The following is a 17,234-nucleotide window of genomic DNA, read 5'->3' as shown; positions in this document are numbered from 1 at the left end:
ATGGAATTTAATTGAAACACTAGCATTACCTACCTAATTACCTACTCTTAATAAATTTTATCGGGTTTTCAAATAAAAATCGTGTCAAAAAATAACTGCTGTCTACGTTTCTCTATTAATCTTCTGGTGCTTTATTTAATGCATGATGTAAAATAAGTTATTTAATAAATACAGTCATTACCCTATTGTCTGTGTGTTTACGAATAAAAAAACTATTCTATTCTGATGCAAGCTGGGGAGATTGCATAGTTGTCGGTTCAGAAATCGGTGATAAAAGTGACATTAGTCGAAGGTGTTGAAACGAAAGGGAAGGCGTTTCCAGTCGGCCTGCGCCCGCTGGGTCGTGACGGGCGATGACTGTAAGTGTGCCCGCCCTAACATTTACTTTGAACATGAGTAAGAGCTGTTTTTTAGCGTTGCTTCCTGTGTATTTAGTAATCGAAAGAATGTACAATACAATACAAATACTCTTTATTGCAAAATTATAATACAATACAATAAAAATATATTTAAACAAAAGAAAACGGAAACACAAGCAGAGGTAAACAACAGGCATATAAATTTAATCTAAAACGTGTTTTTTTAGAATTCTGAAATATATATGTTTTGAATTTATTTATGAAAATAGGGAAATTAACCATCCACCATTCTCCCTTAGCTCCGAAACTGGGCATAAAATTATGAAAACAAAACAGAAAGTAGTTATTAGGATTCCACCTACAGGAAAACCTATTAGAAGTTTACGGTCAAGCGTGAGTCGGAGTTCAGAAAAAAAACCTTTGCAAAAAATGGTGTAAGCTACCATTTAAACGCGAGTCCGACTCGCATTTGGCCCGATGTTTAAGTAATTTATACTATGAAGCGTACCTTTTTGAGTTGTGACTTGAGTATGGCTGGGAATATGACCCAACCGAACAGAACGCCAAAGATGGCGGCGCCCGCCGACCCGGCGGCTATCTTCAGGTGCTTTGGTAGCTGCATTCTTCACTGCAAACAACAAGAACAGTTAAATAATATATTAACTTACAAAAGTAAATCCTTTGATGTAACTACCGACTTCAATAGCGTGCAACCTAAGGAAACTGATGCTGCAGATTTCTTGGGTATGTACATATTGATAAAAACTGCAATTGGAAAGCTCATATCAACTACTTATGTAATAAGCTAGATCGTTTTGTGTATGTTTTGTATCGTTTGCGTTCTATTGTCTCTGAAGCGGCAGAAACCGCAGCCTTTCACGGCTATGTATCATCACAAATTCGATACGGCTTAATAATATGGGGCAACTCTACCGAGCCCGATAGAGTCTTTAAAGCGCAAAAAAGATGTGTGAGATCATTATGCGGGGCCCACTACTTAGATAGCTGCAAGCCATTATTTAAAAGAAAAAAAATACTGCCTTTACCATCCTTGTACGTGTTCGAAATGTGTAAATTTGTTAAAAATAATATAGGTTTGTTTAAAAAAAAGGGCAACGATAAACGGCACAAATACGACCTAGAGATACCGACGCATCAAAGGTTGTTCCAAAATAACTGATATTGTATGGCTGTAAATTTGTATAATTCTATTCCTGTTGGTATAAGGACACTAGAAGGAAAGGCTTTTCGAAAAAAAATGTATAGTTTACTATTGGAACATTGTTTTTATAACTTAAATGATATAAAAGAACATTTTAAATAAATGAATAATTTTTAGATAGGATTTAATTAAGTAGGAATTTTACATTGATACACATTGTAATTTTTTTTTCTCTTCAACATTATTCTGTACTGCTTATTTAATATTTGTAATTTAATTTTGTGATAAATATTTGAATGCTGAAATTTCAGCCAGACATGTAAAGAACTGAATTGGTATATATTGACATCTTATTTATAACTCGTGTTTTATCAAACTAACGATTATCTTATCTTATCTTATCTTATCTTATCTTATCTTATCTTATCTTATCTTATCTTATCTTATCTTATCTTATCTTATCTTATCTTATCTTATCTTATCTTATCTTATCTTGTCTTATCTTATCTTATCTTATCTTATCTTATCTTATCTTATCTTATCTTATCTTATCTTATCTTATCTTATCTTATCTTATCTTATCTTAGATATGTACTAATTTATATCGGGTCGAACAACGATCTGAGTCTTAAGATATACCTACACCTACAGGATGGCTTCAATCCCGTTAATTTTTATTAAGATTAATGTAGAAAACCGTCTATCAGGCTACACGCTCTTTAATCACTTCTATCATCATATTGCATTTGTACACATACCTACTCCACTTACAGAAGGTCGGTAGAACAGAAGGCGCAAAACTCTTCCTTTCTGACTGCGTCTGAACGACATACGTATACAAATACCTAAGAGAGGTCTTGCTCTATGACAATTTATCTTTTTTACCAAAAACTTTATATGCGATCTTCCCCGCATTGACCTTACCTTACTTCTGTTACTTGATCTAATGACGATGACGCATATACAAGTTCAATGCTGATTACTCCCTATCATCATGTAAGCATCAAGGGCCCGGTAATGACACAGACCTTCGCCAATTGGTGATTGAGCGATTACGCGAATCGATAACTATAGATTTGCAAGCCGTAAGTTCTCAGGAATTCAAAGTCATATTTAATTACACAAACGGGTCTACCGCGATAAAATTTCATTGTTTTTACCTTTTAATTCCTACGATTCAGCTGAGCGTTTGAGCTGTGTACAAAACGCGAGAGTTTAAAGTGTTATATGCAATTTCTACATCAAAAATTAAAAAAAAATATTGTAATAAAAAATAATGAAGGAAAAAAGGAATACGGGCTGAAGATCTTGGATCAAATCGTTATATTCAAAGGCATGTAGAAAAAAGGTGAATTTTTATTTTAATTATTATTCGCTATACACGATCGGTAATAACGATAGAGCCAACGATAAAATAAGTTTTTGGCATAAAATTCATTTTTGGTACAAGCTTTTATCACTGACTGTACTTGTCTTTCCACAGGGGACTATTACTCATCGAGACAATTCTAAAAACCCCAAATACAATTACATTGCGTTGTTTTATCACAGAGTTCCTATGGCCACCTCCTGTCTCCATCATCAGATCAGCTCGATGGAACCATAATAACATTGTCACCCGACTTTCAGCTTCATCGGAAACCGGGAAGTGGGTCAAATTTAACTTGCAAGATTTGATTACTGACAACGGGACAAGTGAAACTAAATAAAAGCTTGTAAAAAGCTTACTAGCAAGTTACTAGAAAATTTATAAATAGCATGCAAAAGAGAGTACCTAAAGAAAAAGTAACGGTAAATTTACTGTCCCGTATCTTTTCGTGTTTTTACGTGGTTTTGGGGCTCTCTATCTACAAAAAAAAAACTTTACAGCATAATTTGCCACTCAATAACAGCGCAAATTAAATTGTCGGGTCTTCAATTTTACGGAGTTGTAAGAATATCGGAATTTGTTTCTTTAGAATACGATAAACAAATAAATAAGTTTTATACGTGGTGGGGCAACAAGACAAAAAACTTGGATATATTCAATTTATTTCAGATGTTCACCAGGCCGCATTATTATATATAAAAAGGCGCGTGTATCGTGTAATAAATAAATTACCATACCATTATTTTAGGGTACCGTTATTTTACAAGGTAAACCTTGTTTTTCTTTATTAGGATCTTCTTACATAGGGTTCTTAATACATCGTCTATTACGCAAAGTACCTAGGCTTCAAAACTCAGTTTATATTTTTTTAATCAAATTATGCAATCGGCTGTAGAAGTTTTCTATATACGCAGTAACTGTACTTAACTTTTTAGGAACATTTACTTAAGTAGGTATATGATCACATTATTATTCCCAATTGGCTAAGGCAAAGATTCTTAACCTCTAGCCGCCCAGAGGCCTATAAAAAGGTCTCCCGTTCCATTCTAATTTTAATCTTTATTTTGACAAATCAAAATTGTATTTGTATTGGCAAGTTTTGATGTCTGGGCGGCTAGAGTCTATACACGACACGTGGAAGTCAAAGATATTTTTAGGTATCGTACTTTCATATACGGATTGGATAATCCATCACTACACCTTATAAAACAAAGTCCCGCGCCGTGCCTGCCTGTTTGTGTGTTTGCGTGTGAACTACTGAACGGATTTTCATGCGGTTTTCACCTATCAATAGAGTGATTCTTGAGGAAGGTTTAATTGTATAGGTAACCTGTGCGCAGCCGGGGCGGGACGCTAGTATTTAATAGAAAAATACCGATTCACAAAATGAAATGCCATTCAAATTATTTACGAACATAGTGCATCTTATAATAATTAAAATTAGTCCCAAGACCTAAAATACTTTTCGTGGGGAAGTTGCATTTTGGTCTTCAAGAACAGTTCCATTTTACCAAATAGCAAAATTTGCTATTTGGTAAAATGTATATCATATATGCACTTTTAATCGAAATCTGCCTACCAATAGAAGCTCAGCAAGGTATACGAGTATATTTAGCTGCTGGTAAACTTGTTTAGTTTCTCTCGTTCCAGTGTTCGCGTTAATTAGTCTAGGTACCGGCATAATGTTTGTTCTCCAAATTGGGAAATAAAAGCTAGACGTGTTTTGTAAATGTGCTTGTTGATTGCTTGAAAAGATTGAAAAGATCCTCATTTAAGGATGACTCACGCTAGACCGGGCTGGGCCCTCATTTTCTATGTCGGCTGATCGGTGATCACGTTGCTTTCCATAGAAAACGAAGCGCTGTCACAGATTAGTTCTTACTTGGAAGCTCCGGCCCGGTCCCGGCCCGGTCTAGCGTGAGTCATCCTTTGCTTAGAATACTTAGATGGTTGAGTTCTGGCTTACTTAAAACACCACGTGAATAGAAAATCTGGTGTTATTTAATAAGCTGAGCACGGACAGGTTATCGCGAAAACAAATATTACGGTAATAGAAAAAGCCGCAAACTTTTGGATACGAATATAATTTAGAAATTAATTCAAACACATTGTAAATAACACGTCTCCACCATCCACCCACTAACCAACCGTCCATCGAAACCATCACCTCCACCATCCACCGCCATTATAACCATTGTTCTATTTTCGAGTTACAACTGTTTTGAGATGGTTTTGCGATGATTTTTCCGAGCTATTTTAATAAGGTTAGGTGGGGTGAGAGAAACTATGGGACAAGATAATCTTTTGTACGGAAAATAAACGATAAGAGATACTTAAAGATATAAACACTAAATTAAATAATATTACTAAAATAAGCATTATTATGCATGAATAAAATTAACTTAAAAATAATTTTGTATAAGGGCTGTCTTCATATGGTTTCTCTTGTTCCGAGCAAAAAAAACTATGTTACCCCACCTGACCTGATTATAGTTAAGATGTTTTAAGGTGTCCGCATGTTACTTAAGAGATCTTCCCCTAATCCTGACACCTTTGGGCTTATGAAAACGACTTACCCAAAACCTTTTAAAAAGTTAAAGTCAGCTAGATTGCGAAATATCACGAAAACGTCAAATTTTCAGTTGTATATAGTTACCCTGCATACCATAGTAGTATAATTTTAGTATAAAATAGTAATTAATATATCCGAGGGATCTCCGAGCAAAATTTTAAACTGTAAAGTAGTTTGGTTCTTCTGCCGTCCTACTTGACAAAATGGGCGAAAAATCCGTTCAGTCCTGTCAGTAACTAGACTAGGAAGCGCCACTTGCACCATCCTACTAACCCGGGTTTAACCGGTTAAACCGTTAACCCAGTGTCAAACGGTACTGGTGACCATGGTAACTCCAGGTTTAACCGTCTAACCCTGTGATAGTGGAATGGTGTATGGACTAATAAGGAAATGTCTACGTACGTGGTGGCGTCTTTGAAGGCGGCCGTCAGAATACTTGTCTGTATTGCAACGCTTCGAGCGTATGGGCGGGGTGCACGTACCGGTGAGTACAAAAGTGTTTACAAAAATGGAAACTTTAAATGAGAAAATGCCTTAAGAGTTACACGAACCTAGCCGCTGCTCTACAGCCACCTGCAATAATATGTTACACAACGAAGGCCGCAAAAATATTTGACACGATTTTATTTGTAGTGCAATAAGAGCGTGTCTGTACAATCGAGGTAACGCTCTCATGCCTCCCATTTTAACACGAAATTTTGAAATAAAATGAAATTTGGCATGCACATTTAATCAATATCCCTACTAATATTATAAATAAATGCAAAAGTGTGTCGGGAGGCGGTAAATTTGCGGATTATCGCACTGAAAGCACCCAATCTAACCTCCGCAAAAATCCCCGAGGCGCTACAATAACGTGGCAATCTCATCAGCATGTGGAAAACCATCGCATTAAATCAATGTGATACCTACATAGTTTAAATCTGAATGCGTCACAAAAAGCGTAAGGCATCCGCTAGCTGCCGCGCCACGCCAGTCAGCGTTGCTCAATACTATTTTTCATTAAGATTTATGAACTCAAAACTAAAACGGCCGTTTTAAATTTGGACGCATAGATTAACGAATCCAGCAACGTAAAAACTAGGTTATGTATTCAAAAGGTACTTAAATACAAAATACAGTACGTAGCGGCCCCCTCTGAATAACCACGATTATTTAGCAGTGGCGCTAGTGTGCACGTAGATGGGCTCTTAACCCGCTCACCCGTTCCGTGCACCCGCTCGAAAGTAGGCAAAGGGCTATTCACTTTCGAGCGCGACTATCCATCACGCCCCTTCGTTATACGTGGTTGAAGGCGATATCAGCCACGTCAAGGCATGAATTATTGTACACCCTGTATAACGTACGTTTCAATATCACTGGAAATTTTATTTTAATATCTGTGAAAGAAAAATGTGCAACCATTATACAACCGAGGTTGCCGGTAGTGGACCTTATGACCTAGGAATATGGTTTAAAATTGATTGCTTAGTCTTGCGAAAAATCTTGGATGGGCATGCAATTTGTTGCTGCATATTTTATTGAGGTAATCATTAGTATCGTCACTTTATATATCGCTTCAGGGCACAGAACTTATTCCTACTACAGTGAAACCTGGATAAGTGAAACTTCAAGGGACGAGCAGATTTGTCTCACTTAAAGAGGTTTTCCACTTACCCAGGCTCTCAGTTAGCCAGGTACAAATAAATTTCTGTCTCATTTACAGAGGGTTCCATTAATAGAGGTGAGAATAGAGTATATTTCAGTTATAGAGGTGGTTAATAAGGTATTTTGTAATTATCTGTAAAAATAAATAAGGTAAAATAATCCTTGTCCTTAAATATTTCTTAAGTCTGTTTAAATATTTCTTTGAATTTATTTTGAATGATTCTCCAAAGGTAGATATTGTAAAATAAAATAAAATTTGATTAAAACTTAATTGCGTCATAGAAATTTATTAAATGAAAATTTGTTTATTATTCATGTTACTTATCAAGATTTCAGCTTTCGTTTTGATAGTCTTAACTACATAAAGTAACTAAATCAAACTTGAATTCGTTTATACACAATTAAGCAAATGCGGAATTTGTGGATAGTCTAAGATTTAGTAAGAATGCGGAAATTGATCAATAAAGTCCAAGTTAGAGAGGTCATAGATTGACGTTATCTCAGATACAGAGGTCAATTCCTATAAAATTCTAAAAAACAATTAGGAAAATGTAATCTTATAAATATAGTCTCGGTAAAAGAGGTAAAATACACTCTCTGTCTCAATTATAGAGGTAAATGTGACTATAAAATCACAACAACTAATCCCAGTTATAGAGGTTCGTTTTATCTCACTAACAGAGGTAATTCAGTGCTAAAGCGTCGGGACCGCACCATGAGTCCCAGCTATAGAGGTTTCTCACTTATCCAGGTCCTACTTAACCAGGTTTCACTGTATATTTTGTTTAGTTTAAAAATTGACGTATTCTAATTTTAATTTTTGTTTTTGTATTCTAATTGTGTTGTTGCACTTGTTGCATTCAAATTGTACCTATATATTTTGTTTAGTTTAAAAATTGACGTATTCTAATTTTAATTTTTGTTTATGTATACTAATTGTGTTGTTGCATTCAAATTGTAATTATTTCATATAAATTATACTATGAATTATTGGATCGGATCTGTTAGTGTTATAAAAGACATTTCTTCTTCCAAAACGGCACTTATAACACTGACAGATCCGATCCATAACAGGGAAAATTAGAATACGTCTGTTAGTATAAGTACTTACATTAAAATATAGAAATACCAAATATACAATAAATAGAGTCGGTCCATAAAAAGTCTGCAGCGGATTTGATAGCCCACGCAGTGCAAGTGTCATTTATACGTCATAATTTCATAGAAGTTTGACGTTTAAAATAACACTTGCACTGCGAGGGCTATCAAATCCGCTGCAGGCTATTCTTGGTCTCACTCTATAAACGTATGGGTTAATTAACAGATAAATAAAATAAAAACTAATATTGCATTGTCACCCGAGCACCCGACTTACATAAGTATGAAAATTTTCATTGGAAGTCGGGAAGTGGGTCTTTAACTTGCAAGATTTGTCCCGTACAAACATACCCCGTAACATAGATACATTGCAAGTTAATAAAAAGCTTGTAAAAACCGTTTTTGGGAAGACGGCCCTAACGAAAAAACTATATACCGCCCGATTCGAACTTTAAGATACGTCAATTAGTAGATCTAGAAACGATACGACTTTTTTGTTTGAAGAAACGTCACATTTGACACCACTGACATATCTAATCCATAATTATCCATATCTTTTCTAGATCTTTTAAATGGGGTTGGCCGGTGGAAGTTTTTAACAGATGGCGCCATCATAGCTTGCCCTGTCAATCCCTAGAATTGTGTCAAATTTTTGTTTTTTTAAAACCTTGGATGCCAGCCCTTTAAGCCAAATCTCATAGAAAAAGGGGCAATCTATGATGGCGCCATCTATGCAAACCTTTGACAGTTGCCAACCCCATTGACGTATCTTAAAGTTCGAATCGGGCCGATAGATTATTTAGGAACAATTAATAAAAAATTGAACACAAAATCTTTTATTTACTAATAATTCATTTTAAGTATACAGAATTTGAATAGTAATGCCAGAATACTTGTCCTCCATATTATTGTTAATTTCAATAGTATAATACACAAAAATTCACAAAATAACTCAACTAAAATTATAAAAATAAAACACATTAGTAGTTTCACAGTCAATTCAATATAGACCGGGAGATACTGACACATTTTACTGGGTCATTTGTACCAGTATGGCGGTTCGTCAGGGGTCTAAGCATGTAATGAAGGAAAGAAAATGCTATGACCATAGCGCTGGTACCGGCGGCCCAATCGCGTGGGCGTTAGTCGAACGTGTCGGATAAAATACGAGTGTCGAACGATTTGTACCACAAAAATCCTCGTATTATTCGATAGTCCATAAAAAAGAAGTAGGCGGTAGCGTAATGCCATACTTCTCCGGTGTGACTTACAGCCCGCCATACTGAGGCGAACACGTTAATTAAAAAAAAACAATTCAACCATTTGTACCAAGCTAATTTTTGCACAGGTGATCATCGTCGAGCAGCCATTCATGGACATCACCATGCCATACTTTTCGGATGGTTCCAAATGCCCGCCATACCGCCGCAAGGGAGTTAATTTTTTTTTTATTGCTAAACGATTTGTACCATCTTGAATTTTTTTTTCAACACTTTCTGTGTGATCATAAATGGAAATCTCATAATGCCATACCTGTAGGAGGTGGCAAATGTGTACAATATTTTTTTTTTATTTCAAGTATGGTGCCCCTTTTTCCCCCTATTAGAAGTATGGCAAATATAATAATGGTCACATTGCATCATATAATTTCCAAAAATCCAAATGCCATACTGGTACAAATCGTCAAAAAATTGTTTTTTGTTTTAAGTCTTGGCTTAAGTCTCACAGTCGTCCGCCCCGTAGTTATAATCTGAAATATATTTTTTTAGGTACAATTGTATCCAAACAAACAGAATATGATGATGCCATGCTGTAAAAAATTATTTTACGTATACATAGTCGTATTTTTGAAACGTGTCGATTAAATAAGTTTTTCAAGTATGGCAGCACTTTATCCCCCTACTATAAGTATGGCAATTATAATAACGGTCACATTTTATCAAATACTCTCCAAAAATTTAAATGCAATACTGGTACAAATCGTTTAGCAAAAAAAAAAAAATTAACTTCCTTGCGGCGGTATGGCGGGCATTTGGAACCATCCGAAAAGTATGGCATGGTGATGTCCATGAATGGCTGCTCGACGATGATCACCTGTGCAAAAATTAGCTTGGTACAAATGGTTGAATTGTTTTTTTTTTAATTAACGTGTTCGCCTCAGTATGGCGGGCTGTAAGTCACACCGGAGAAGTATGGCATTATTCTACCGCCTACTTCTTTTTTATGGACTATCGAATAATACGAGGATTTTTTTGGTACAAATCGTTCGACACTCGTATTTTATCCGACACGTTCGACTAACGCCCACGCGATTGGGCCGCCGGTACCAGCGCTATGGTCATAGCATTTTCTTTCCTTCATTACATGCTTAGACCCCTGACGAACCGCCATACTGGTACAAATGACCCAGTAAAATGTGTCACTATCTCCCGGTCTAATAGGTACATATTGCTTGATTTACAGAAAAGCGTCTCTGTAATTAACTTAAAAAAATACTCCCTTGGGAATAAAAGCTGATTTTACCCACACCTGATTCAAATACTCGTACAATGTGCAATATGCATGACATAAGTACAGATGTAGTGCATAATTGTTTTCCATCGTATTTTCTCGGAAACGTTCGTATTTGTCATGCTACTTCAGTCAACCTCAGTACTTTTTGTACCGAGACTGACTGAAATAGCAAGACACGTTCGTAAGTTTCCGTGAAAATACGATGGAAAATAATTTTGCACTACATCTGTATAATAGCCCTCTCGCGCATGAGAGGAGGCCTGTGCCCAGCAGTGGGACGTATATAGGCTGAAATGATGATGATCTGTATAATAACATATCTAGTACCCACACACAAACCTTAAATATTGAGCTTACTGTGTGACAACGTCCTAAAATATTTATTTATTTTTATTTATCTTATAAGCAAGTGTGATGAAATTATTCAAAGCATTTTCTCTCCACCTGTCTTATCGGACCATTGGACCATTAAGCGCTTATTACGCTTATGTGCTCATATGCTCTCATATGCAATCATTTAGTTCAATTGCGTCGTTGTTTACAAATAATAAGCACGTAAATGACGTCTGATTTAAACTTAAATAATATATACTTAACACTTTATACTCTCGCGTTTTGTACACATATTTAATTACACAAACGGGTCTACCGCGATATAATTTCATTGTTTTTACCTTTAATTCCGACGTTTCAGCTGAGTTGCACCAGCTGCGGTCACGGAGACTCCCCGAAAAAAGAAAGAAAAAAAAAAGAAGAAGAAGAAAGTCTTTCCGTGACCACAGCTGGTGCAACTCAGCTGAAACGTCGGAATTAAAGGTAAAAACAATGAAATTATATCGCGGTAGACCCGCTTGTGTATTTAAATAATATATACCTACATAATTGATTTATTTGATTTAAAGTTATTTGTTTCACAAGGGGGCAAAGTTGTTCTTTATTTTTAGTTTTAGTCATTTATTTTCAGTCACTCGCACGGCATTGGTAGGCGTGCGATCAACACGACCCTGTCCTACCGTGGCACCGTCGCACCGTACGTGTAAAGGGCCCCACAGATTACCAGTTCGCCGGACGATATCAGCCTGTCAGTCCAACGCAAAATTTGACAGCTCCGAACAACTGACAGGCTGATATCATCCGGCGAACTGGTAATCTGTAGGCCCCTTAAAAATATTGTCTATAATGTAATGTTAATATCCAGAAAGGGAAATGGGGACTCCGTTCGTATAGAGAAGGGGTCACATGGCTTCGTCCCCTTTCGTCTTAAAACAAAAGCATTTTCTCTTCACTTGTCGTATCGGTAAACTAGGAAGCTGAACACAATAAAATCTTGTGAAGTATTTTCACTTATTTTTATGCAAATGCAAATCCGCTGCAAAGGAGCAAACGGTAAGCAATTCCTTTGTCAGGCCCACAGATCACTTATAATAGATGGAGCATGGACAAAATTCTTGTGGATAAAATAAAACTTTATCTTCAATCATTGAAGAATAAAGAGAGCACTTACGACCTGGTGTGGTTAAAAATGATTTTACTGTTTAACTCATTGATTTTTTTTTATTTAACATTTTAAATTAGGCAACAAGGTCCTTATTACAAATACCTTACAGACTAACATATATATTATATATGCATTTTTATAAACTTAAAAAACTAAACACTATTTAGGCGACAAAACGGCGTGGCTCCGTTGTTTAGTCACTCGCGCGACATTGGTCGGCGTGCGGTCAACATGACCCCGTCCTCAGCACCGTAAGTGCTTGAAAATAGAAACCCAGGCTTCCTATTCCGTACATGTCCAGCGAGTTAGTGAAAATACGTGAGTTAAATCGTAAAATTAGTTTAACATAGGAGTGCTATTTAATGTGGAGCTATAGCCAGACGGGTATATGGTTCACATGTAGTTCACATAGAGAACACGAGCGTGTAGCGGACACGTCTTCTTATTATGCGCCAAAATGCGGTATCTATGAGAGTTAATCTACGTACAGAAATAAATCAGCAATATTGCGTTTTATTCATTCAGCAATATCTACGATTTGTCGGTAATATTGTTTTCAAGGGGAAATAAAGTCTTTGAGGTAGTTTTTTGCTGCATTCGGCTTTCATTAAAAAAACCCTATTTGTACAACGGGAACTGGATTAAATACACAGTTCCTTCAAGTCTCATTTTGGTTAGACTTAATTTAAATAAGAATTGAAGAAATAAACTAGAGAAAAACTGAAGAAAAATAAATATAAATATCTACAAACATTTTACGTCACTACTACATTATATAGGGTTCCGTACATTACCCAATTTTTAACAATGTATTTTTTATGTTAACCCGTAGGGGTCGGATCAAAAACTAAGTAATTAAGTCCGACTCACACTTGACTGCACATTTCTAATAGGTTTTTCTGTCATCTATAAGTAAATAACTATTTTGTGTATTTTTTTCAAAGTTTTAAACTCAGTAGTTTCGGAGATAAAGGGGTCGAGGGGGGAGGCGATTTCGGGGTTGATCCAAGTAAAAGTTGCTCAGTATAATCCCAAAACCTCCCTGGCAATGGGAATGTACTTATTTTTTGGCCAGCCTGTATATAAGTATGTGTATAAAGATTACTTTCCCGTACACATTAAATTTAAAGTCCGTGTAATTTTAGCACAAGAAAGAAATGATTGGCGATTACTTCAGCGACAAGAGCAATCTCGTTATGATGATGATGATTGATGTTGTTATTTTAGCTTAAAGTCTTCCAGCTTGTGCCCAACCGCAGTAAAGATGTTCTCCACAGTGCAGGGCAGACCTGAAAACACAATTAATATAATAAAATTAGAGTTGTAAGAGTTGTCCATGGCACAAGTTACATTAACATTTATTTATTCTTTGGTTCACCACATGTAGTTACTCTAAGTATTTACTTGTATCCACTGTAGATAGATAGATACAATCTTTATTCAACCACAACTTACATGCTTTGTGACACAATAAATAATAACAAGAGACAAAAAGAAAGTTGACAAGAGAAAAAAAAAAGAAAAAGGCAACATACAATTTGACACATTAGTGTCATATAAGCCGTAATAGCAATTTACATATTTGACATATTTTACATAAGTGTAGGCTCATGTGTTGTGGTAAAGAATAGGCGCTGACATAAATACTGCGGAGTCTCCGCAGCGGAGACCGCAGCGCTGATCTTCCGTCAGAACCTTATTAGTTTTTTTTTCTTCATTTTTTGGTGATCATTGTGAACCTGTCGTGATCTTAATTGTTGTAATTGTTTCATTCAAATTGCCAGCCTCATGCTGAGACGAGACCATTTCCTTGCACTTTTTCCTTCCTATGTTTTTCTGTTTTGTATAACTTTCTCTTCTGTGTTTGAGCTTGAATACTATACTTGGCTGGCGCGATGACCCAAACTGAGTCTTGGCCTCCAACACAAGAGCACGCCACTTTGCTCGGTCCAGAGCGAACCACGCCAGCTTTCGCCGACGCCGATGAGCTTGAATAAATAAATTAAAATCTATACCCAACTCAATCCAGTCGTCCATCTGTCCAGCATCCAGCCGCGCCGAGCGTATTATCGCCTGCTGTCATGCATGTGGATCACCAAAGATGATAAACATCACGGTTCGCCAGTGGCTGCAACAAGCATATCAATATCCGTACCCATCTCAATCCAGTCGTCCTTGTGTCCAGCAGCGTCTAGCCGAGCTGAGCGTACAGCCTGCCTTAATGCATGGACCACCACAGATGATAAACATCACGGTTCGCCAGTGACTGCAACAAGCATATCAATATCCGTACCCATCTCAATCCAGTCGTCCTTGTGTCCAGCAGCGTCTAGCCGCGCCGAGCGTACAGCCTGCCTTAATGCATGGACCACCACAGATGATAAACATCACGGTTCGCCAGTGGCTGCAACAAGCATATCAATATCCGTACCCATCTCAATCCAGTCGTCCTTCTGTCCAGCGTCTAGGCGAGCCGAGCGTACTGCCTGCCTTAATGCATGGACCACCACAGATGATAAACATAGCGACGGTTCGCCAGTAGCTGTGACAAGCATATTATCAACATGTATGTCATGTATACATAGATATAAATGTTGAAGCGTGGGTAGCCTAGCGATGAAATGTTTGAATGAAATGAATCGCTTGGTAGTTGCTTTACAAATGTTCTTATCTATTCATACCCAAAGGGTAAAAACGGGACCCTATTAAATACTCCTCTTTGTCCGCCTGTCTGTCTGTCTGTATGCCTGTCCGTCTGTCTATCACCAGGCTGTATCTCATGAACCGTGATAGCTAGACTAGCTAGTTGAAATTTTCACAGATTATGTATTTCTGTTGCCGCTATACAAATACTAAAAAGTACGGAACCGTCGTTGGGCGAGTCCGACTCGCACTTCCGGTTTTTTCTGTTATCTGGTTTGATCTATTCCTAAGGGTAAAAGTTCAATACGAAAACAAATATATGTTTAGTTTTCAGATCACATCACTCTTCTTTAAATAAATATTTGAGGGAATGCCAATAACCGACGTTAGGGAATACGGGGCATAGATCAAACAATAAATAATGTAAGCCGTTTGGGATTGCCATTAGATAGATATATCGGAGCAACCAAAGTGCTCTACTCACAAGGACTAATATTATTTGGAAATAACTATGTATATTGTTTAGACATTATAATTTATTGTGTATGTTTAAATACCGGCCTTTAACCACTTTATTGACAAAAGGCAAGGGTGTCGCCAAAGGTGGGTAAGAGGGGGTAGCTAGCCCCCCTAGAGAATAAAATTGGTAACTAGATTGTATTCCCCTCCCGCTCCTCCCCTTGGCCACCGTCATATCATCCCCCCATTCCTGGCCCATCAACTGGCGATCATGCCCATTTAATTAAAATTTGGTTGAAGAAAAAGTTATCTATGAAATGGCAACTTGCCCCCAATATCTCGTCGTCTATTGTCAGTACAACTCTTCCTTTATTCCCATAAAGGAAGGAATTGCAACATACATGTATTTTTTTTACGAGAAAGTAATTCCAAATAGGTATACGAATAATTATTCATTAACAGATGATTCAAGTGAAACTGACGCAATCGTGGTAGATTTGGTCGATCAATATTGTCAAATCCCGCATTTCTTACATTATTTTTCCTAATGACATGATGAATGAATTGCAACATACATGTATTTTTTTTACGAGAAAGTAATTCCAAATATCAAATACCTTTAGACTGTAGAACTCCAAAACGGTTAGTCCCGTTCCTCTTGAAGTAGACCCTGAAGTCAGCAGGTATGTCCTTGATGCCTGGTGGCTTGTAGGTCCAAGTGCGGTCAGTAAGGAGCTGTCCTGTCGCTGAGTCGTATAGGGTCTTCTCTGATGTGAAATAGCCGAGGCCCATGATGAAAGCACCTTCAATCTGTGACAGAAAACAGTAAACTCACACCTATAAAGTAAATATATTTTACACACCTGATCGATATATTTAACACGTAAGCAATAAAATACACGTGGTACAACAATAAGCAACGTTCGGATATGCTCCATTAGCTTCACTGGTTGTGGCAGATAGCGATGTCAGTGTTTACATCGCCTAGATGTCAAAAATTCAGAAATTATCTCCCTTAGCACCTACCACAGTTATGCAATTTTTATAAAATTATGATAACCACCTAAATCTGCCATTTTATTTAACCTCGTCACTTTTTGCCCATAAAATTCGTTTTCCTTGTCTAAATCATTGTGTACTTACTTGACCAACATCAATTTCTGGACTCAAGCTTCTCCCGGTATCTTCAAGTAAATCTACCCTTCTTATATCATGATTACCAGTCAAGATATCAACTTCAAGCTCTAAAGCAACAACTCCGTAGATGAAATAAGGTTTTACCCCATCATTGCTTGAATACATATGAGAAGCTTGCAGGTCTAACCCTGCCTTGTACGCTTTTTCCACCAATTCTTCCCAAGAAGGTTTACCCATCTTTGCTCTTATAGGCTCCAATCTCTCCAGTAGAAGCTCACATGCCTTCATAGTAGCAAAAGCTACACATTCACTACCAATGCTAGCACCAGTTGTCATGGAATTAGGAGAAGTAAAACTCGTACTTGGTTTAATACTGACTTTTTCTAACGGTACACCGAGTATGTAAGCGGCTACTTGAGCCACCTTCGTGTTAATTCCTTGTCCCATTTCGATGCCGCCGTGAGTTATGACTACAGAACCATCTCCGTGCAGGACTGATACTATTGAATTAAAATTGCCAATGTAAAATAGGTCGTATGCCATTGGAAGAAGGTTCAGCGCTCGTTTGCGCCATCTGTTCTTTTTGTTGAATTCCTCAACCTCTTTACATCGATTCTCGAAATCGGAATCTTTCTTTAGTTGCTCAATTAAATCAGGAACCGGGTTGTCTTTCTTATTCATATTCTTAAGTCTTACTTCTAATGGATCCTTATTGAGCTTATGAGCTATTTGTTCCATTATATTTTCTATCATAGCCACGCCTTCTGTTGAAGCTG

At 37.0% G+C, this 17,234-nt stretch overlaps 1 protein-coding gene across 1 annotated transcript in view; it reads right to left on the bottom strand.

The window, feature by feature from the left end:
- LOC134796934 (uncharacterized) overlaps positions 1 to 17,234 on the bottom strand; it is a 66,855-nt gene that overhangs the window by 32,129 nt on the left and 17,492 nt on the right. Inside the window, exons 13-17 of the mRNA XM_063769128.1 lie at positions 16,465 to 17,231; positions 15,939 to 16,131; positions 14,651 to 14,761; positions 13,448 to 13,508; positions 868 to 985 (exon numbers count right to left, since the gene is read on the bottom strand). Coding sequence (XP_063625198.1) covers positions 868 to 985; positions 13,448 to 13,508; positions 14,651 to 14,761; positions 15,939 to 16,131; positions 16,465 to 17,231 — 1,250 coding nt within the window. The remainder of the gene's footprint in view (positions 1 to 867; positions 986 to 13,447; positions 13,509 to 14,650; positions 14,762 to 15,938; positions 16,132 to 16,464; positions 17,232 to 17,234) is intronic.

The sequence above is a fragment of the Cydia splendana genome, chromosome 14 (genome assembly GCF_910591565.1).
Source record: "Cydia splendana chromosome 14, ilCydSple1.2, whole genome shotgun sequence".
NCBI lineage: Eukaryota > Metazoa > Arthropoda > Insecta > Lepidoptera > Tortricidae > Cydia > Cydia splendana.
The sequence above is the reverse complement of the archived record's forward strand: the minus strand, read 5'-3'. Positions and strand labels throughout refer to the sequence as shown.